The sequence below is a fragment of the Acomys russatus genome, chromosome 28 (genome assembly GCF_903995435.1).
Source record: "Acomys russatus chromosome 28, mAcoRus1.1, whole genome shotgun sequence".
NCBI classification, from domain to species: Eukaryota; Metazoa; Chordata; class Mammalia; order Rodentia; family Muridae; genus Acomys; species Acomys russatus.
Window position 1 is genome coordinate 37,646,100 of NC_067164.1, and position 22,029 is coordinate 37,668,128.

Consider the following 22,029-nt stretch of genomic DNA (forward strand, 5'->3'; position numbering starts at 1 on the left):
TAAGTTAACAAAAATACATATTTTCCATTAACATACTTCTACAGAAGAATGCTCTTCAGCAAAATTCCAATTACTTGGCATATTTTACATCACTCATGAAAGGACCAAAATATTTTAAAATTAAATTTCAAGGCTCATCATCAGTGATCTACTATTTTTGAAAATTATTTTCATTTATCAAGATACTAAATTTTTACTTTGTTTTGATAAGGTCAATTATTTTGTGTAATAGTTAGCATCTCTCTTTCCTTTACGCTATGCAAAATAGCCTGATTAATATCTTAAATCTAGCAAGTTTTGTTTGAATAAATATTCAAAACATATAAAGTTAGGAGAAGAGAATTTATGTGTATACATAAATTTATGATTCTGGTTTTGAGAAGGTACTCACACTTCTCAGGTAGGAGGATATGCTGAAATAAAATACGAAAGGAACATCTGGAGAGAATAAACTTAGTGTGCCTTAAACAATGAATGAAATGGCTCATAATACAACCAGTGCTGTTGAAAGCTGTTGTCCATTATACCATTGATGTTTCAACAACATGTTATTTATGTCTAAAAATTGTCCTATTGTTTTGTGGAGAAAAAAATTTATGAAGCACATATTTGAAAGCATCCTTCACCTGCTGGTTTCTTAGGGTGTAAATGAAAGGGTTTAGCAAAGGGGCCACAGAGGTGTTGAGCACAGCCACACCTTTGTTTAAAGCCACCCTCTCCCTTGCTGATGTTTTCATGTACATGAAGATACAACTCCCATAAGTGATGGACACAACAACCATGTGTGAGGAGCAGGTGGAAAAGGCCTTTCTCCGTTGTTGGGCTGAGGGGAACTTTAGGATGGTTTTGATGATAAGTGTGTAGGAGAGGATCACTAAGATCAAGGTGATGATGAGTGTCATCACAGCTAAGACAAAAGCCATCAATTCTATTAACCGGGTGTCTGTGCAAGACAGCTGGAGGACAGAAGTGTCACATACGAAGTGATCTATTGTTTTTGAAGCACAGAAATCCAGTTTGAGTCCCAAGAGCAAAGGGGGAAAGATGACTAAGAACCCAGTCACCCAGGAGCTGAGGACCAGCAGGTGACACACTCTGCTGTTCATGGTGATGGGGTAGTGCAGTGGTCTGCAGATGGCCACATAGCGATCATAGGACATGGCAGCCAGGAGGTAGAACTCTGTGGCCCCTAGTAAGAAAAAAAAGAATAATTGAGCTGCACAAAAATTGTAGGAAATTGTTCTGTCTCCTGTGAGAATGCTTGTCAGGAACCTGGGAATGCACACTGTGGTGAATGCAATTTCTAAGAAGGAGAAGTTCCGGAGGAAGAAGTACATTGGCGTCTTGAGATGTGGATCCAGCAGCGTGAGGAGGATGATTGTTAAGTTCCCCATCAGGCTCAAGATGTAATTGAAAAACAGAAACAGGAAAATCAGGATTTGTAGCTGAGGGTCATCTGTCAGTCCCAGCAAAGTAAAATCTATCTCCACAGACTGGTTCTTCATTTCTGTTTTGTTCTAACAGATCTATAGAAGATATTAAACTAAAATCACATCTAAGAAAAGTCATTCCTTCCTTTTTGGCCATAGACAATTTCATATTCATAAGTTTAATCAATGTACACATGGTTTCAGCAGTGAAATTAAATTCTTCCCATGATCATTTCATCATCTTCATTACTAGCTTTAGAAGAACTCATGCTTGCCATGTGCAGATGTGAGTCAGCCCCTGTTCTGTTTAAGAAGGCATGATGATCATTTAAACAATAGGTTTCCAGTTGCATGAGTGTTTTTCTCATCTTTATTTCAGATATTTTTCCAAAAACGTATTCAATGTTTAGCATTGCTTAATCTCATTAATATCGCAAGCTACTTTGCTCCTAAGTGAGAAAATGCTTTTACAAAATGCTTTTATTCACAGTGGCCCCAATAATTGGACAGAATTTTATACAAAAGAAGACACAATTTCTCAGACATAATTAATTGTAAGGAAGGAATTTCCAAAATAGTAGCCAGGTAAATGTCCACAGTGAGGACAATGATGACCACATAGTGTTAGGACCTTAAAAGTAACTGAAATTAAAAGAGATACTATTAGTCTCACTTGTGTAATCAATGCCATTTTCAATAAGAAATACTGTTTGCGAGATACAGTTTCCCACTACTATCTTTTGGCTCATACCACTGAGGGAAGAAAGGTCATTCAGGAGAATTAGCAACTGTATCTAATGTGTGATGCCATTAAAAAAGTGATATCAAAAGTATACCGGCAAAGCGACTTCATATCTTAGGGCTGTGTATGTTCCTATCTATACAGCGTATACATATTCTTTGTATCTCTCGATAATCACAGGTTTATTTAAAACATATTAAAAATGTTGGAAGATATGAGTACAACCATTTTTTTTTTAATCCTTGTGCCTAACTGGAAAATCCACAAAGCTAAATAATGCACCATTCCTTTTTAATGTCTGCTTTCTGACTAATTTTAGATAGTGTGAAATAGAGCCCAAGCCACATATTTAGGGCAAGCTCCGTTTGGCTTTTAAAACACACATTAATTGAAATGAGCCCAGATTATGTCAATTATCTCAATGACTTTGCCTATTTTATTTAAGAAGTAACAGGTCAAAACACCAGACACCTGATGTCTAGTTCTTGGTTATGAGCTTAGACGGCAGAGCCTTGCATAAGCTAAACAGTCCTGGCATATGGAGCATCACTCCCAGCAGGTAATTTCTCTTGTGGCTGTGATCCTGAGTTTCAGGTAGCTCCGAGGGAATAAGCTTTACTTTGGGCCCTTTGGAAGACATCTAACCCCTCTCTCTGATGGCACTTACCTTAGGTGCCACTTATCCCAGACCAAATTTTCTTATAAATTTTCAATGATGATGTAAAGGGCTGGAGATAGCTTATTGCCTTCTTTTTTTTTTTTTTTTTTTCTTATTGCCTTCTTATGAGCTAAAAACATGTAAGGTCTAATGAAGTGATTTATTGAATAGAGAGGAGGCACAGATTTAGGAACTGTCTTTAGGATGTGTCATGGGAAGAGAAATTTAAAGTAAAGAAAATAAACATCAAAGAAGCCCAGTGGTAAACAGTGTATTGTTATAAATTAGGATAATTCATAGTGTTAAAACTCAAATGATTCAAACTGTAGCTATGAGCTGAGTGGTGGTGGAACACACCTTTAATCCCAGCATTTGGGAAACAGGCAGGTGAATCTCTTTGAGTTTGAGGCCAGGCCGGTCAACAGAGTGAGTTGCAGGACAGCTAGAGCGACTACACAGAGAAACCCTGAAGCAAAAAACCAAACCAAACCAAACCAATAACAACAGCAACAACAACAGCAACAAACCCCCAAAAAACTATAGCTGTGAATAAGCAATTTAAAAATAGTTTATTCTTAAATTATAAGTAATAATATTAATATATTTTAAGTCAGCATGATCTAGAGGAAAAGAAAGATTATGTCATAAATTTCAATTCACAATAGATGTTAGGACTACTGATGAGATAGTCTGAAGGTTCAGATGCCATAACACAATAATGATGTTTAAATATTAGGGTACCTTGCAATTAAATAAATAGAAACACTTGGTTTTACTCAAAGCATACATGTAAAATTTACTATTGTCGGTTTCTGCATGTTTCATGGTGCAGGAGATTTTAAACATAAAAAACATATTCAGGTTGTATTTGAGAGAAGAGGTCAAATGAAGACAGGCTATTTTCAAAGATAGGGCTCTGAAATTTCAGTTGCATCAAGACGCTGAACAGGCCTTAAAAATTAATTCTTCCTAAAAGCCAAGTTACACACATTTCTTCTCATAAGATTTATGAAAGCACCCAAAGAAAATCTCTTTCTGGGTTTTACTTGTGCTTTTTGAAAATAATTAAACCAAATTTTAATTGGAATCTATGTAAGATAATGTCTACTAAATTGAAGATATTATAAGGAATATTTCAACTTCTACTGAAAATAATATTGTTTATAAGCAGAACACATGAAAAAAACAAAGAGCTAAAAGAAACTGAAAAGTCTCCACTGTGTTAGTGGCATAAGGTTTTAAAACAGTGTATATGATGCATGTAAAATAAACTGAAGAATTAGACAATATTCTACATAGGTAAACAGAGAAAATGAAGGAACAGTAATAGTTCAGAAATGATTTATCAGAATACAGTACCTGTAATCCCCCATGTTTATTATAAACCATTGGGTCTTAGATGTCTGTGAAATATTACAAAATTTACACAAATGATCACAATGACAACACTGGCACAAATACACAATCATGTGACAGGATTCCATCTCACCAAACTGCTGGTTTGTCCTGCCACAACATTCACATTTGCACTTAGCCTTGTGCTTTAAAAAGAATCTACAGAATAAAATGGCACAGGCTAACGAACACAATTATGTTCAGTTTGCTCGATGAAATGTTAGAGAGTGTTAAATTTGTAAAGCTTCTTTCCATTTTACTCCATAATTTTATTGACTATGAATGTTGCGCAATTACCCACAAATCAAATGTAAATGGTAAAAAACTAACCTTTTACTCTTCAGCAGCTTTCCTCAGAAGCTTGCTGCCCAGATGCTTTCTTCGCTTCCTAGCAGGTCACCACCCCTGTGAATACAAAGCACAGACGATCCCTTGTCTACCACTAAACATATGCCAAATAGATGTTCTCAGAAATATTTTTGCCTAATTCATCTCGCATTTACATGAAAAGTCTATCCCATCTCTCTGTATTCTATAGTGTGCTGCAGTTCAAGTGGTATAAATCTTGCTGAATGTGACAAAAAGTGTTAGATGGAATTTCACTGCCCTGTGAGACCATAGAGTTTCTGCCTGTTAGTGTCCTACAGGAAAATCTCATAAGAATAGAGAATTCTCAGTGCAGCTAGGATCTACTACCTGATTTCCTGGGGGATTCACCAATTGTATAGTATAGGAATGCTTTTTATAAAATAAACTTCTGAACAACACACACACACACACGCACACGCACACGCACACGCACACGCACACACACCTGTTACTTTCTTAAATCATTGTTTCCAGAGTATGGATAACAGACTTCTATAGTATTTGAATATAATGACATACTCACATTTGAAATTGTGGTTCCATAATTCTGTCTTATTTCAAGTGGACATTAAAAGAGAAAACATAATGTGAAAAGGGTGTAGTGTGTTGGTGTTTACCTTTAATCCCAGCAGTCAGGAGGCAAAGCCTGTTCGCGGCAAGCCTGGTCTATGTTGTGTACCCCAGACAAGCATGGTGAAGATACATGGTGAGGTCCTTGAAAATTAGGCTGGTGTAGAACTGACCTCAAAAGACGTCTCCTATACTATAAATTTCCTCTTGTCTTGTTTCCTGGAAATTAAATTCTATGAAACGCACATCAATTTGCTGACATATTTAGAACCTAATTACAAATATGTTGAGTGGTTCATCATGAAGCTTTATCATGTAGTGCATTTATTATATTTTTATTATTAAAGCAATTTTTGAGTTTAAATGTATTTTGATCCTGTTCTTCCCTCCACACCCTGTTATACATCAGATCAGTTTTTCCAATTTATGTATTAGCACAAATATTCCATGTGTTTTTAGGCTTTTTCTTGTTTCTGTTGTTGTTGAGGCCCAGCTTTAGTCTATGGTGGTCTGATAGGATGCAATGTATTGCCTCCATCTTCTCGTGTCTTTTGAGGCCTGCGCTGTGGCACACTACATGCTCAAATTTGAAGAAGTTGCAGTGAGGTGCTGAGAAGAAGGTATAATCTTTTGTGTTTGGGTGAAAAGTTCTGTAGATACTTGGTAGATAAATTTGATACATGATGTCTGTTAGTGTCATTATTTCTCCATTTAGCTTCTGTTTCATTGACCTGTCTTTTGGTGGCAAGGGGCGTTGAAGTCTCCCACTATTAATGTGCGGGGATCAATGTGTGGTCTAAGCTTTATTAATGATTCTTTTTACAGACTTGAATGGCCTTGTATTTGAGGCATAGATGTTCAGAACTGTCATGTTATCTTAGTTGAGTTATCCTTTGATGCATATGAAGTGTCCTTCTTCATTTTGATTACTTTTGGCTGAAAGTCTGTTTTATTACGTATTGGAATGGCTACTCCACCTTGACTCCTGTGTTCCTTTGCTTGGAAGATGTTTTTCTAGCCTTTTACTCTGAGGTAATGTCTATCTTTGTGGCTGAGGTGTGTTTCTTGAATGCAGCAGAATGTTGGGTCATGTTTATGAATACATTCTGTTAGTCTACGTCTTTTTATTGGGAAGTTGAGTCCATTGATGCTGAGAGAGATTAATGGCCAGTGACTGTTAGGTCTTTTTATTTTTATGTTGGTTGTGGTAGTGTGTTTATGTTAACTTGTAACTTGTAAATAATTTTGTGTGTCAAAGATAACCTTAATTTTGAATTCTATAGCAAACATAAAAAAACAAATGTATTTTACATCAATATACAAAATTCTATACCAATGAATTAAAAATAACCTGAGAATTACAATTAGAACCGTAAGTTGAGGAGTACATTCAATAATCTATCTTTTGTCCTATTATCTGTGTTTTTTACATTCCCCTTTATTTTCAATCCATACCTAACAAGGAAATAAAGAGAGAAAAGAGAAAAAGAGAAGAGAGAAATCACTCAGTCTACCATTGTCTTCTCTCTGAATAAGACCCTTAATAACTTATAACCAACTCTCAAATGAAAATAAACATCCATAGACTAAGAATACAACAAAAAATCATACCCAATCCACCTTAAGGGAAATGGACATCATTTTCAACATTGCTTTGCACTGATTTTGGGGTGAAGAATGCCTTTGCGAGGGGTCCAAATACAATCAGAAAAAAATTATTAAGCAAACTAGCAATAACATTTGTGATCCAGTCTCTAAATGTTGAGAAATTCCAGGCTAACTGAAGTCCTTCATGGAACAGTTTAAAATCCTGGACTAATTGAGATCAGTAGCTTTCTTCAAAGCTCTCCTGGGAGCAGACTCTGATGAGGAACAGCAACCAAAGTAGTTGAAGATGGAACATACATGATGCTGGAACAGACGTGTAGCATTTCAGCATACTGGAGGACAAATCTTGTCAGTTTTGATGCAGCATCATCAGTGTCTGGTTTATTTCTTCTGAAAACATATAGTTTCTTGCAAGCAATTTAAAGTCCTCTAATTATAAATGTATGAAATGTGCAGGATGCATGGAATAATTAAGTATGTCTTCCCCCATTAGCTCTTTGATTAATAGATATTATCACATTTGTATCATGACCATTTCTCAAAACCAATTATAAGTTATAAAATAATATACAAAATTACTAAAGTGATCGCCACTGAACTACATATGTATCATTTACGAAGTGAATTTTTATTACATTATTGAAAGAGAACTATGAGAAACAATCTATCAAATACCCATGTCCTTACTATATTGTTTGTTACAAATAAAGTATAAGCTTCAGTAATAAAGAAAATGAAGATAAATTAAGATGGATGAGAACAGCGGGGGAAATGAAGAGAACCTGCTTATTTTTGTCATTCTCGATTCTTTGCTGAATTATATTGAAATAGAAATTATTCTTCCTACATGGATTGGTACAATAAATAATTAAGGCAGTAGTTTTCTTTAGCCAGCTAGTTCCCCAAAGGGACTATGATTTCCTTTTAAGCTGCAAGTAGTATGCTGGGTGGAATATAAACTACTCTAAACCTAATACCTTTAAAATCCACATATAGCCCAATACCTTGGCAATCTGATGACTCTCAGGGGCGGCTTCTACTCCATCAGTCTCTTTCTCCAGCAATGTTCTCTCTCAACGTCCTCATCTTCCCCAACCCTCTCCCAATAAACCCCGCCTTCCATTTCCTGTCCTACTGACCAGCCAATTTTTCAAACAGCTTTTTATTGACAATTGCAATATCCACCTAAGGTATTTCTCCAGAATCCCCCCTTTTAGTCTAATAAAAGCCTCTCCTTTGCATAGGCATTTATATTATTACACATATGTACAATAAACTATATACAGCAAGAAGAACCACGGGACAATCAGAGATTATATAAATGTTGCATTCAAGGTTTTTTGCTTATTTGTATTTGGCAAACTTGAAGAAAACATCTTTACTATCCCGATGTTTCTAAAATTCAGAATGAAAAACAGTAGCTATCATATCTCATCTCTATTAACTTAAAAATCTATCTAGACCTAAAACATCCTCGCTCCTAAACAACTAATCTTATTTGTAAAAGTAAGCTATCTGGTCTTCAGCTCCATCAGAGACTTAAGAAAGAATAAAACTAATTACCTGAGTAAACAGGAAGTTCAGGTTAGCAGCTTCCAAAATGAAAAAACTGATAGAGACAGTTCGCTGCTTGAACAGTTACCCAAAAACTCTGTAATATTGGAGCATCATCTTCACTGTTCTGACCCAGTATTCCTGAAAGACATATTTTGGAGGCAGAAACTGCTGAATACTTGCTTAACCTGTCTTGACAGAGTTTGGCTGTCAAGTCCACCTACATCAACGCTTGCCCATTTCTGGCAGAATTCTCTCTGTTTTACTGTCGCTTTCACCTTCATTATCTCATTGAGAGAATTGTGGGACAGGTATCTTGGTGTCTTTAGATGTTTAGGGGTTACATCTTATCATTAGGTACACAGACCTGATCGAGTATATTCACTGAGAAATGGTGTGAGTCGCATTCTCCTATATAATACATGAAGAAGATAGGGTGAAAAAAGCTTGTATAATCTGTACTGAGAGAGCATCTGATAAGTTGTGGGGGTGGCGTCAGTGATGTGGGGGTATAAAGTGCAGGTGTGCTATGTGTGGGTGTCAAAGGAAAACTCTGGGGGTTAAGTTCTCACTGTGGGTTCCGGAAATCAAACTCAAATGCTCACCCTTAACACAAAATGATCTTGACTCCTCTCAAGATAAGTGTTTCGAGGCCTCTTTACCTATTAGCTGTGCTCACATTGTAATATATGCAGTTGCTTAGCACCCTTGTAGAATTTAAACATGCTTGTACCTTTGTCTTCTTCCCTTTAGTGTGTTTTTAATTTTTAAAATTATTTAATTACACTTTAAGATTATAATTGTATTTCTTTGCTCCCTTTTCACTGTTCTAACCTTATCATGTGTCCTTCCGTGCTCTCTTTCACATTACATGTTCTTTTTTACAGAAACTGTTGATACATGTGTATTCTATTTTTTAACCTCAGCATGAATATGTTATCTACAAATATTTTCCCTTGAAAATTCACAAAAGTCACTCCATATGCCCCACAATATGTTTGAGACATTTAATATAATGATAAATTAGCATCACATAAAAAGAAGAAGTGTTTGTGTCTTTTACATATATTGAAGACTACTTACCAGATGTTAATGAGTGTGTCCATGACTAGAAAGATATTGACACATATTGTAGTGACATTCAGTCAATAAAAAAATCACACACAAAAAAGTTGCTACTATACAAAGTGCATTTTATCCAATGCAATGCTTCTGCAAATGGGCCTGTAATAAACAATAATATAGACCCATAAAAGTACTGTTGGAAAGGAGTTGGAGGAAGTTAGGTATTGCAGAGTGCAACTGTGTGAAAGTAGAAAGTAAGGTGGAATTGAGGTACAGAGTAATTCAGAAATAAAATCCTCTACATGAAATAACTTCTGACATAGAAAGCACAATCATAAAAATATATGAAATAGATTTTCAGTTTTTAAAATATATGGTTGTAGTTTATATCAAAATTTTAAACTTTGTGTTTTGAAAAACCCAAAGTCTTTTGTACTAAATCCCAGAAGACTTCCTTCACCTGCTGGTTTCTCAGTGTATAAATAAAGGGGTTCAGGAGAGGAGCAATGGAGGCATACAGTAAAGCTACACCTTTGGACACAGTCACTCTCTCCCTCGCAGGAGGTTTAATATACATAAAAATGCAACTGCCATAAGTTATGGAGACAACAATCATGTGGGAAGTGCAGGTGGAGAAGGCTTTGGTCCTTTGCTGTGCAGAAGGGAAATTCATAATAGTCTTAATGATGAAAGTGTAAGACAGACTCACTAGTACCAGTGTGACTGCAAGTGTCACCACGGCTAAGATGAAGGACATCATTTCTAGGACATGAGTGTCTGTGCAAGAGATCTGTAAAATAGGTGACGTTTCACACATAAAGTGATCAATTATTCTGGAATCACAGAAATCCAGCTTTAGACCCATGGCCAACGGGGGAAAGATGATCAAAAACCCAGTCACCCAGGAGCTGAGGACAAATTGGTGGCACACTCTACTGTTCATGATGACGGGGTAGTGCAGTGGTCTGCAGATGGCCACATAGCGATCATAGGACATGGCAGCCAGGAGATAAAATTCTGTGACCCCCAGCAGCAAAAAGAAAAACAATTGAGCTGCACAATTATTATAGGAAATAGTTTTGTCTCCAGTCACAATGGTTGTCAAGAATCTGGGAATACACACTGTTGTAAACATGATTTCCAAAAAGGAAAAATTACAGAGGAAGAAATACATTGGAGTCTTAAGGCGAGGGTCCAGCAGGGTGAGGAGCACAATGAGCAAGTTCCCTACCAGGCTCATTGTATAATTGAGAAAGAGAAAGAGAAAAACCACCATTTGCAATTGTGGGTCATCTGTCAGTCCTACAAGAATGAAGTCAAGTTCCATCGATTGATTCCTCATCCTTGTTTGTGAACCTTAGCTAACATATATAGGAAATGAGAAACAAGTAAATATCTTTTTGTGTATTAGAATTTATATACCTACAGTAAAGCAGAAAGATGGATAGGTTATAAAAACTCAATTGGGACATGTTTTCTGACCTGAAATTTCAGGTGGCAATATTATATATATTTCATAGGTTAATTACAAACTTTCTTACTCTGTTCTTTCTCAATAATCCCCTCCAAGAAATGGAATAGTATTTTCATAAATGCAAATTAAAACATTCCCTTTCAAATAGCCCCTAGTGCCATGAAGGCCATAAGCTTATGATCCCTCTGCTAAAGCTTCTGACGTAGCCTGGATTACAGACCTGTGTCACCGGTTCTAGCTTATTTGTGAATTTTAAAAAACAGTTTTTATTATCGTGTAGTATAATTGCAATATTATTCCTGCTATTTCTTCTTATAAACTTTCCATGTGCCCTGCTCCATTTTTTTCAAATATGTTTCCTCTATTTTCAGTACATATATATGCCTAAATACATAAGAAACTCTGCTCATTGTTTATAAAGACAGTTTGTATTGAGTATTCAGTTTGGTACTCTCTTGCCTTTAAATGAGTTTACTAAAGCTCCTTTGCTATTTTTATTCCTTTTTATTTGTCTTATTAATATTTCCTTTCCATATGCTAGCTTTATCAATCAATTTGGGAAAATACAGTGCTGTACAAACATAAGGGAATTTTTCAAAAATCATTATTTTTTAAATGTTATTAGCAATTGCAGAATACATACTTAATACTTTCTCACTGTTACTGTATATTTTAAAAATGCACAGCATTTGTCATTTGCATATAATACTAAAAGCTATATTTATTACACTAATAATAATTTGGAAATATTTATTATTTTTTGTATTATAATTCTCTTGGGTCATAGAACCATTTTTATTTGGTTTTATATGGAGGTATTACTCCTTGACACATTGGGTGTGATGATACTTAAGTTATTTTTTATTAATATTTTTACATATACATTTATATTATTACACATATATACAATAAACTACCTACAGCAAGAAGAACCATGAAACAATCAGCAATTATATAAATGTTACATTCTTAGTGTTTTGGCTCTTTGTATTTGGCAGCTTTGAAAAACATCTTTCCTATCTTGATACATATAAAATTCTCAATATAAATCAGTATTTATTGTATCTCATCATGAAAAACTTAAAACATCTATCTAATCATTATTAACAAACACATTTAAGACCAACTTCTAAAGATGTTCAGGATTTAGCTACTGAGTACTTACAAGCTTTCATCAAGTGAACATACTTAACACTTTCCTGTTATCCTTAATGCTCATATTTGAAAAGATTGCTAGTTACTTCTGAATGCTGTAGGTTTAACAGGCTTAGAATTATTCTATTACAAAATGGCAAGAATTGCTTATTAATGTATTTTCATACCACTTTATAAAACACTCAAAGAAAAACAAATAGTGATATATAAAAATAAAGTACATTAGTTTATCTATTAAAGCATAAACTCAAAATGCCTACCCCTTAAAACATTTTATAAAATATAAAATTGTGTACTCCAAACACAGTTCCCTTAATTGGACTTACTGTACCTTTGACTTACATTCACATTAAGAAATTAATTTAAAATCAACATGGACTCACTTTTTTGTGTCTGTTAATCATTCTGCTTTGTTAAAGATAATTTCAATTACTTAGGCAATATTTATTTCACTACTTAGTAGGAATATTCATTACTGGTTTCTTTTGGTCTGGAAAGGCACAATACATAGTGTATTCCACAAAGAATTTCCACGTTCCTTCAAATTCACATTTACTATGGAAACTTCAGATTCTGATGAAAAATTTAGCATGTGCCACCTGATAGACTAAATTTTGTGTTATTTAGTTCTTAGCACTGAAACATTGTCATTCCAACCCTCCAATTAGATGTCATTCTTAAAGATGAAGTAAAAATCAGGAGTAATAAGAAGAATATGAAATTATTGCTGAAATATACACAATTCTTAAATCAAAGAGTTGCCTCAGAGCCAACTGTGAACTTCTGAGGACCCTAGCTCTGCTGTACTCACTACCCGTTAACTCAAGGGATCTACTGAAATTATAGCAGACTCCTCTCTGGGGATTACTACTACAAAGTACTCATTATTGGTAATAAAAGATTCAAGGTGTATCAAGGCTTTGGGAAAATCATCCCAGATGAGTGTCATAAGCACCTGACAAAAGTCAAGAAAATATTAGAAGCATCAAAAGTTCACTATAGTTTCTACGTATGTCCAAAATTAGGCTCTTGTTTGGTTTTACAGTTTGTAAGTACATTCTATGCTTCTATACACTGTATTTTAATTATGTTGCCTTGATTTGCTTGTTTTCTTTCACTTTGGTGTAGCATTATTTATTTTTGTTTTTGTCATTGTGTTTTTGTATTATATTTTTCAAATCATCATTAAGAATAATATCATTGGGGCCAGAAATGTGGCTTTATGGTTAAAATCTTGGTTGTGTCTCCAGAGGACGTTGGCATGAATTTTAGTGCACGTGTGACATCACAAAAGTATGTAATTCCAGTACCAGGAAGCACAAGACTTTCCTCTTGTCCTCATTTCCACTGAAATCATGTGGTATACAAACACATGTTGTAAAGAAAATCCAAATTATTTGATTTATACCAATATGGACTCAGGAGCAGATGCTGGGGCAAACACCTGTGAGCCCAGAGAGGAAAAGAAAGTGCCCCGTTGACTTTCCTTTCAGCTGATGTCCCAGAAGGAAAAGCTCTCCCTACTCAGCTCACATCTCCAAAGGGAAAATCCTTTTCTCTGTCCCCATGCTGTCTTAAACAACGTTCACCTCAATGCCCATCCTTTCAACTTCCTGTGCATCTCTATATCCATCCTCAAGACTTCCTCACCCCCCCCAAACTGAGCAATTATTAAACACAAAAGACTATCTATACCCATGAAACTCTGTGATACTATTGCTGTAGCTAGTATTCCTTGCTTAGCACTTGTACAGTATAGCACACAGGGTCAATAGCTGAGTAACAATGTTCCATCATTCTTTCCAGTGGCTTCTCTAGCTCCATCCATCATTACGTAAGATGTGCAACATGGATGAAATGTTTAGAACTCAGTCCAGATTGATTTCCTCACTTTCTGCAACCAAATTATGCTGTGTCTTCAGAACAATTTTGTTCTAGTAAGCAAAGAGCAAGGACGGCACTAGTCTCTATTGTGTTGGGGCCCTCTAAAGACTTTGTGACCAACAACTCATAGGGGACAACCTCCTCCTATCTCTGAGATGCATGCTTAACTAGGGTATTACTTTCTGGAGGTACTTTTCCCATCCTCATATGATAACTTTGCTCATTCTTTAAATGCTATTTTAACATTTAGACATATGCTGTCATAGACTTTTTGTCATAGGCCTATTTTTTGGTGGAAGGGGGTACTGAAATCTTCCACTATCCATGTGTGAGGATCAGTGTGTGTTTTAAGCTTTAGTAATTGTTCTTTTATAAGTGTAGGTGCCTTTGTGTTTGGGGCATAGATGTTCAGAGTTGTTATCTTGGTTGAGTTGTCCTTTGATGAGGATGAAGTGTCTTTCCTCATCTGTTTTTATTAATTTTGGTTGAAAGTCTATTTTATTAGATATTTGAATGGCTACTCCACCTTGATTCTTGAGTTCCTTTGCTTGGAAGAGATTTTTCCAGCATTTTACTCTGAGGTAATGTCTATTTTTGTAGTTGAGGTGTGTTTCTTGAATGCAGTGAAATGTTGGCTCAAGCTTATGGATCCGTTCTGAGTCTGAATCTTTTTATTGGGGAGAGGAGACTATTGATGCTGAGAGAGATTGATAACCAGTGACTGTTAGGTCTTTATTTTGATGTTGGTTGTGGTAGTGTGTTCATATTAACTTGTATATAATGTGTGTGTCAAAATAACCTTAATTTTGAATTCTATAACAGTGTATCAAAATAAATGTATTTTATGCCAACATATAAAATTCTATACCAATGAATTAAAAATAACCAGAGAATTACAATTAAAGTCTTAAGTTGAGGGCTACCTTCAAAAATCTACCTTTTGTCTTATTAGGTGTAAATATTTTTTTACATTCCTCCTTCTTCATTTTCAATCCCTATCTCCATACCAAAGAATGAAATAAAGAGAGAAAAGGGAAGAGAGAAAAACTTGAGTCTACCTTTGTTTACTCTTTGAATAAGACCCTTAATAATGTATAACCAACTCCCAAATGAAAATAAACATCCATAGGCTAAGAACACAACCAAAATCCTATATAACCCCCTTAAGGAAACTGGGGCATCATTTTTAAGGTTGTCTTGCACTGATTTTGGGGTGAAGAATGCCTTTATGAGGGGTCCAAATACAATATGAAAAATTGTTAAGCAAACTAGCAATAACATTTGTGATCCAGTCTCTAAATGTTGAGAAACTTCAGGCTAATTGAAGTCCTGTTTGGAACAGTTTAAAATCCTGGACTAAGTGAGATTACCATCTTTCTTCAAAGCTCTCCAGGGAGCCAACTCTGATGAGGAACAGCAGCCAAAGAGATTGAAGCTGGAACATACATGATGCTGAAACACATTTCAGCATGCTGATAGATGAATCCTGTCAATTTTGATCCAGCATCATTAGTGTCTAGTTTGTTTCTTCTGAAAACATATAATTTATTGCAAGCATTTTACAGTCCTCAAATTACAAATGTACAAGATGTGCAGTATGCACAGAGTAAATAAGTATGGCTTTCTGATCTTTGTATGAGCAGAAGACATCTGCAAATCTTTATTAATGCCGTATGAAAGGGTGGCATGTACACCTCATGGGGAATTTATAGCCAACAAGAAATATTGGCAATACATAGACAATCAGTACCAAGTTGAAATCATACCAGGTTGTACAGATCTAAATATACTGCTTTGGGCTCTTGAGCACATGTTGTATTAGGCAAAGCCACTACCTGTCTCCTGAGAGAAGGCCTTCAATTTAAAGAGACAAGGTGGTTGCCCTGAGCAATAGAAAAAGCATTATATTTTAAGTAAAATTTATGTAAACTCCTTTTTAGTTTTAGCTCAAGCATATCTGAGGCCTCTTGTAACTGTTTAGAAGCTTGGGCCTGTGTTTCCATATTTGTTGCAGCTACTTTTGTCCTGTCTTTTTTTCCTGATGGAATGGGTGGTTATGCCTTCATAGCCACAATTTACATAAGCTCCATTTTAATTTTAGAGTTTAAACATACCCTAGACATCTTGTCCCTGGGTTTTTACCTTTGTTTTGGCTATCTTTGTCCTGCCCATTTTTCCATATAGAATTGGGGTTTATACTTTCATAGCCTTTGTGTTTTGATTGTGTTGGTTAATAGAATAGTCCTACTAGGCCAAAACATTTATTGGCATCAGTTTTCCTGTAGGAGGCAACTTTCTAAGGAATTGGCTGGCCTTTCAGGGCAGTATGACATCACCTCTCCTTATATAAACCTAAGATTGATATATAGTCATCTTTTAGATTAGTAAGGACATTATTATCCATTATTAAGAAAAAACTTTTGTAGTACCTTTAAGGAAAAATGCATCATTTTGAATAATAGACTCAGGGGTGGGGAGTCAGGGTGGTAGGGAATGCTGGGATTACAGGCATGTGCCACCACACCCTGCTGCCATCATCTTCTTTAATGTGTTCTCAACCTTCATTTTTAAAAGTTCTTATTATTGATTCTTTGTGAGTTTCGCATCATGCACCACCCTTGTCCAACTGATTTTCTTCATATCCAAGCTCTGTTGTAGCTACTTCCCCCCTGAAAAGAAAATAAAAAATAAACATAAAAATAGATAAAACAAAACAAATAATACAAAATATCTTATCATGGACACTGTAGTGTGTCCAACAGTAGAAACTTTTGTCCATACATTTTTCCTTACAGATATTCATTGCGTTTGACAATTGGTTCGAGTCCTCTGGATTCTACTACTCCATCAATACTGAATCCTCACTAGGACTCTCCTCAGTTATACTGCTGTTGCTATTAGTTCACGAGCCGATCCGCTAGCCTGCTCGTTGACCTGACTAGCCTCTAGGTTGTTTAGCAACCTCTGATGTCATCATCTGCAGCCCACTAACAGGTGAGTGCCAGAGTCCCCAGATATAAAAGGACCAAATGTCCACCTCTCTCTCTCTCTCTCTCTCTCTCTCTCTCTCTCTCTCTCTCTCTCTCTTGCACTCTGTCTAAGGAGTACTCCTTTTTCTTTCCCTCTCTCCACCACTGTCTCTCTCTACACTCATGGGCCAATTAGGCCCTAACTCTTCTCTCCTTCCATTTCCCAAATACATCTCTCCATAACATACTTGTGTGGCATCTTATTCTTAAGGGTAAGAGCTGAATAGTGTCATGGCGATCAAGGATGTTTGTATCTGAAGGATTGACCCTTTCACATGCCTCAACAGTGCATAGATGAGGTAGATTTTGGAGTTGTCCAAATCAAAGCCCTGGATCTGTCACTTGGTGTTAGCTGAGTTAGTTAGCCTGCCAACTTTCCAGCACCTGTATCACTGAGTAAATATCTCTAGAATTTTCCAGACTAGTTCATTCATGCATTCCAAGCTGGCTCACCCATCTTCAAGCCAGTAGGGCCAGCTCTATTGTGATCCTTTGTCAAGGTCCAGGGTCCACTTTCCTGAGTGCTGCAGCATGTGAGGGGCTAGCTTACTTGTGTCTCTTTTATTATTATGTTGTCAGGGACGGTGTAGCACCCTCTCTCTAATGTGCTGCAGTTTAAAGTTGGACAGCTCTCCCGATCTCACAACCCTCAGGACAGCTCTACTGACTACTACAGCTGGCAAAGTTCAAGGGAGGATGGGCATCCTCCCCCACCACCTCTTGGAAAATGTGTGGTAGGTCCAAGGTGCAGGGTCTCCTCTCCCAAATGATGCACCTGGTACGAGCTGATGAGCTGTCCAGAGTGAGCTGCCAGTGAGGGGCGGACTCAGCTTTACACAGCCACTGGACATCTACATGGTCTCAGGTGGCTTTCCAGACCAGGGATGTCTTCATGGTCTTTAGTGTTAATGTGAGTCATAGACATTAACACTTACTACTGCTGCTGCATGGTCATGCAGCCAAACATGGCCTTTAATGGCAGCATGGGCTGGAACTTCATCATGGCCTCAAGTGGTGGGCTGGCTACTCACAACAGGCTATTCCTCTCCACCCTCACATGTCCAGTTCCATCTCTTTTCTTGATGCTTAAACTGTTCCGCCTCTCTTTATCTCCCATCTGTCTGCCACACACTTGCACATGGTAGTGGCTGTGGGCATCTTACATCTGGTGGGCCTCTGCATATCCTCCGTCTGCTCTCACTGTGTGGTGGGGCTGTGTGCTCAGTTTCTGATTCCCCAAATCAACTGATACTGTTTTAGAATGGAAGATCTTCCACTTCCAGCGTTTTTTCCTTCTTTATCTTCATTACCTCATTATATGTCATGGAATGATGGCCCAGGAGCCTGCTTTCTAGCATTGCCTGTTTAGATGGCAGAATGCTGTCTGAGTGTTTTACAGGCTGGTAAACTCATTTGAGAGGCACCCAAGTACACATAAAATATCAGGGATAGGAAATTGGTTAGCAAAGAGTGCAAGGGCTGGCAACAACCTCGGAATTCTTGGGAGTTTAATGAATATCATAGTTAACTATTTGTCACTCAATATAATCTAGAACCAAGTGAAAAGAAAGTCTCAGTGAAGCATTTTTTAGATTAGGGTGACCAGAGTACAGGTCATTGGATGATTATTTTCATTGTGATACCAAAAGTGGGCATATTTACCCTGAATATGGGTGGCACCAATTCATGGGCATGAATGAAAAGCATAAAATTAGCACTAGCATGCAATCACTGATTTGTTGCTTTCTGCTCTTAATAATGGATATAATGTGACTGGTTGCTTCCCCTTCCTGCTCCCTTGAGTTTCTTCCAGTGATGGACTATGACCTGGGATTGAGAGCCAAATAAACCCTTTCTTGCTTCAGTTACTTTTGTTGGGTGTTTTATTACTAAAACAGAAAATGAGACTAAAGGAACTGTGTAAGGCAAAGAGGATGCACACTGGTATTCGAGAAAATTCTACGACAGACTATGTCTGAAAATCTTAATACAGCATTTAAACCCAAGATGTCCTAGGAGGGTGGGGAAAGTCCCTCCAGAAAGCAATATCCTAGTTAAATGAGCATCTCAGTGACAGGAGGAGGTTGTCCCCTATGAGTTGTTGGTCACAAAGTCTTTAGAGGGCCCTGGCATGATAGAGGCTAGTGACATAGTTGCTATTTGCTTGCTAGAACTAAATAGTTCAGAAGACACAGCACAATTTGGTTGGAGACAGTGAAGAAATCAATCTGGACTGTGTTGGAAACATTCCATCCATGATGGACATTTTGAATAATGGTGGATGGAGCTAAAGAAGCCATTGCAAAGAATGATGGAGCAATTTTTCAGTTATTGACCCTGTGTGCTATACTGTACAAGTGCTAAGCAAGGTATATTAGTTAGATCAGTAGTGGCACTGACTTTTATTGGTACAGCTACTCTTTTAGTGTTTGGTAATTGCCTAATTTGGGATTTGGGGGTGGGTGGAGTTACGCTTCAAATCTGGTGTTGTGAACTCAGACAAAATCTCAAGTCTGATGAAGTCATAGGTACCAGTGTAACAGCTATTAGTTTGTATGTAATGTAATGTAACCAAGAAAATCAACCCAAAATAATTAAAATACAGTGTATAGAAGCATAGAATGTAGTTACAAACTGTAAAACCCAATATGGGCCTAATTTTGGAAATATATAGCAACTACAGTGAACTCTTGATGCTTCTGATTTTTTTTGACTTTTCTAAGGCACTTATGACACTCCTTTGGGATGATTTTTTTTAAAGCTTTGATACATCTTGTATCTTTTATTACCAATAATGAGTACTTTGTAGTAGTAATCCCTAGAGAGGAGTCAGCTGTAATTTCAGAAGATCCCCTGAGTTAATAGGCAGTGGGAAACAGTAGAGCTAGAGTCCTCACAAGTGCAGAGTTGGCTCTGAGGCACCTCTTTGATTTAAGAATTGTGTATATTTCAGCTATGATTTCATATTCTTCTTATTGCTCTGATTTTTACTTCATCTTTAACAATGACATCTAATTGGAGTATTGGAATGACAATGTTCTCAATGCTAAGAATTAAATTACACAAAATTTAGTCTATCAGGTGGCACATGCTAAATTTTTCATCATAATCTGAAGTTTCCATAGTAAATGTGAATTTGAAGGAATGTGGAAATTCTTTGTGGAAATACACTATGTATTGTGCCTTTCCAGACCAAAAAAAAATCCCTAGTAATGAATATTCCTACTAAGTAGTGAAATAAATATTGTCTAAATAATTGAAATTATCTTTAACAAAGCAGAATGATTAACAGACACAAAAAGTGAGTTCATGTTGATTTTAAATTAATTTTATAATATGAAACTAAGTCAAATGTACAGTAAGTTCAATTAAGGGAACTGTGTTTGGAGTACACAATTTTATATTTTATAAAATGTTTTAAGGGGTAGGCATTTTGAGTTTATGCTTTAATAGATAAACTAATGTACTTTATTTTTATATATCACTATTTGTTTTTCTTTGAGTGTTTTATGAAGTGGTGTGAAAATGCATTAATAAGCAATTCTTGTCATTTTGTAATAGAATAATTCTAAGCCTGTTAAACCTACAGCATTCAGAAGTAACTAGCAATCTTTTCAAATATGAGCATTAAGGATAACAGGAAAGTGTTAAGCATGTTCACTTGATGACAGCTTGTAAGTACTCAGTAGCTAAATCCTGAACATCTTAAGAAGTCGGTCTTAAATGTGTTCGTTAATAATGATTAGATAGATGTTTTAAGTTGTTCATGATGAGATACAATAGATACTGATTTATATTCAGAATTTTATGTGCATCAAGATAGGAAAGATGTTTTTCAAAGCTGCCAAATACAAAGAGCCAAAACACTAAGAATGTAACATTTATATAATAGCTGATTGTTTCATGGTTCTTCTTGCTGTAGGTAGTTTATTGTATATATGTGTAATAATATAAATGTATATGTAGATTGTTTCATGGTTCCTCTTGCTGTGGGTAGTTTATTGTATATGCAGAAAATATTTAATAAAAAGTAATTACTATATTAGCATACCTACTGTGTCAAGAAGTAATGCCTCCATGTAGAGCCAAATAAAAATGGCCCTAAGACTCAGTAGAAGTATAATACAAAAAGTGATAAATACTACTTTTTCTGAATGCTTGTTACTGTAATAAATATAGCTTTTATTATTATATGCATGTGACACTTTCCTATGAATTTTTAAAATATATGAGAATAGTGAGAAAGTATTTTTAAGTACATATTGCTCAATTCCTAATAAAAATACACCATTTAAAAAATAATGATTTTTAGAAAATTCCCTTATGTTTCTACAGTTTTGTTTTTTCCCAAATTCATTCATAAAGCTAGCATACAGAAAGAAAATATTAGTAAGACAAATAAATAAAAACGAAAATTGCAAAGGAGATTTAGCAAACTCATTTAAAGGGAAGAGAGTATCAAACTGAATTCTCAACACAAACTATCAGCCCTGAAAACATACAAAATTCACTCTATACAAACCGAGCAGGTTTTCTTATATATTTAGGCTTATACATGTACTGGAGAAAATAGAGGAAACATATTTTAAATAAAACAATGGAGCAGGGAACATGGGAAAGTTTATAAAGAGGAAATAGAAGGAGGAAATATTGTAATTATACTTCACTATAATTTAAAAACTGCTTTTAAAAGACTACATATAAGCTGGAGCCGGTGGCACAAGTCTGTAGTCCAGGCTACGTCAGAAGCTCCAGCAGAGGGATCATAAGCTTATGGCCTTCATGGCAATAGACACCATTTGCTTTAATTTGCATTTGTGAAAATACTTTTCCATTTCTTGCAGGGGATTATGTGAATAACATTGAGAAAGAACAGAGTAAGACAAGTTTGTAATTAACCTATGGAATATAATATTGCCACCTGAAATTTCAGGTCAGAAAACATTTTATAATTGAGTTTTATAACCTGTCTCTCTTTATGCTTCAGTGTGGGTATATAAATTCTAATACACATAAAGATATTTACTTGTTTGTTTGTTTGTTTGTTTTTTTTTTTTTGGTTTCCCATGTTTGTTTGATAAAGTTCATGAATGAGG

The 22,029-nt window shown here is 35.9% G+C and overlaps 2 protein-coding genes across 2 annotated transcripts; both read right to left on the bottom strand.

Moving 5' to 3' along the window:
* Positions 1 to 548: 548 nt before the first annotated feature.
* LOC127210720 (olfactory receptor 6C6-like) lies at positions 549 to 1,511 on the bottom strand. Its single transcript, XM_051170459.1, has one exon. The coding sequence runs from the start codon at positions 1,503 to 1,505 to the stop codon at positions 549 to 551; it is 957 nt and encodes a 318-aa protein (XP_051026416.1). The 5' UTR covers positions 1,506 to 1,511.
* An 8,277-nt stretch (positions 1,512 to 9,788) lies between these two features.
* On the bottom strand, positions 9,789 to 10,733 carry LOC127210764 (olfactory receptor 6C6-like). The gene has a single exon (XM_051170515.1). It carries the CDS (start codon positions 10,731 to 10,733, stop codon positions 9,789 to 9,791), a length of 945 nt encoding a protein of 314 aa, XP_051026472.1.
* Between the last annotated feature and the right edge of the window lie 11,296 nt (positions 10,734 to 22,029).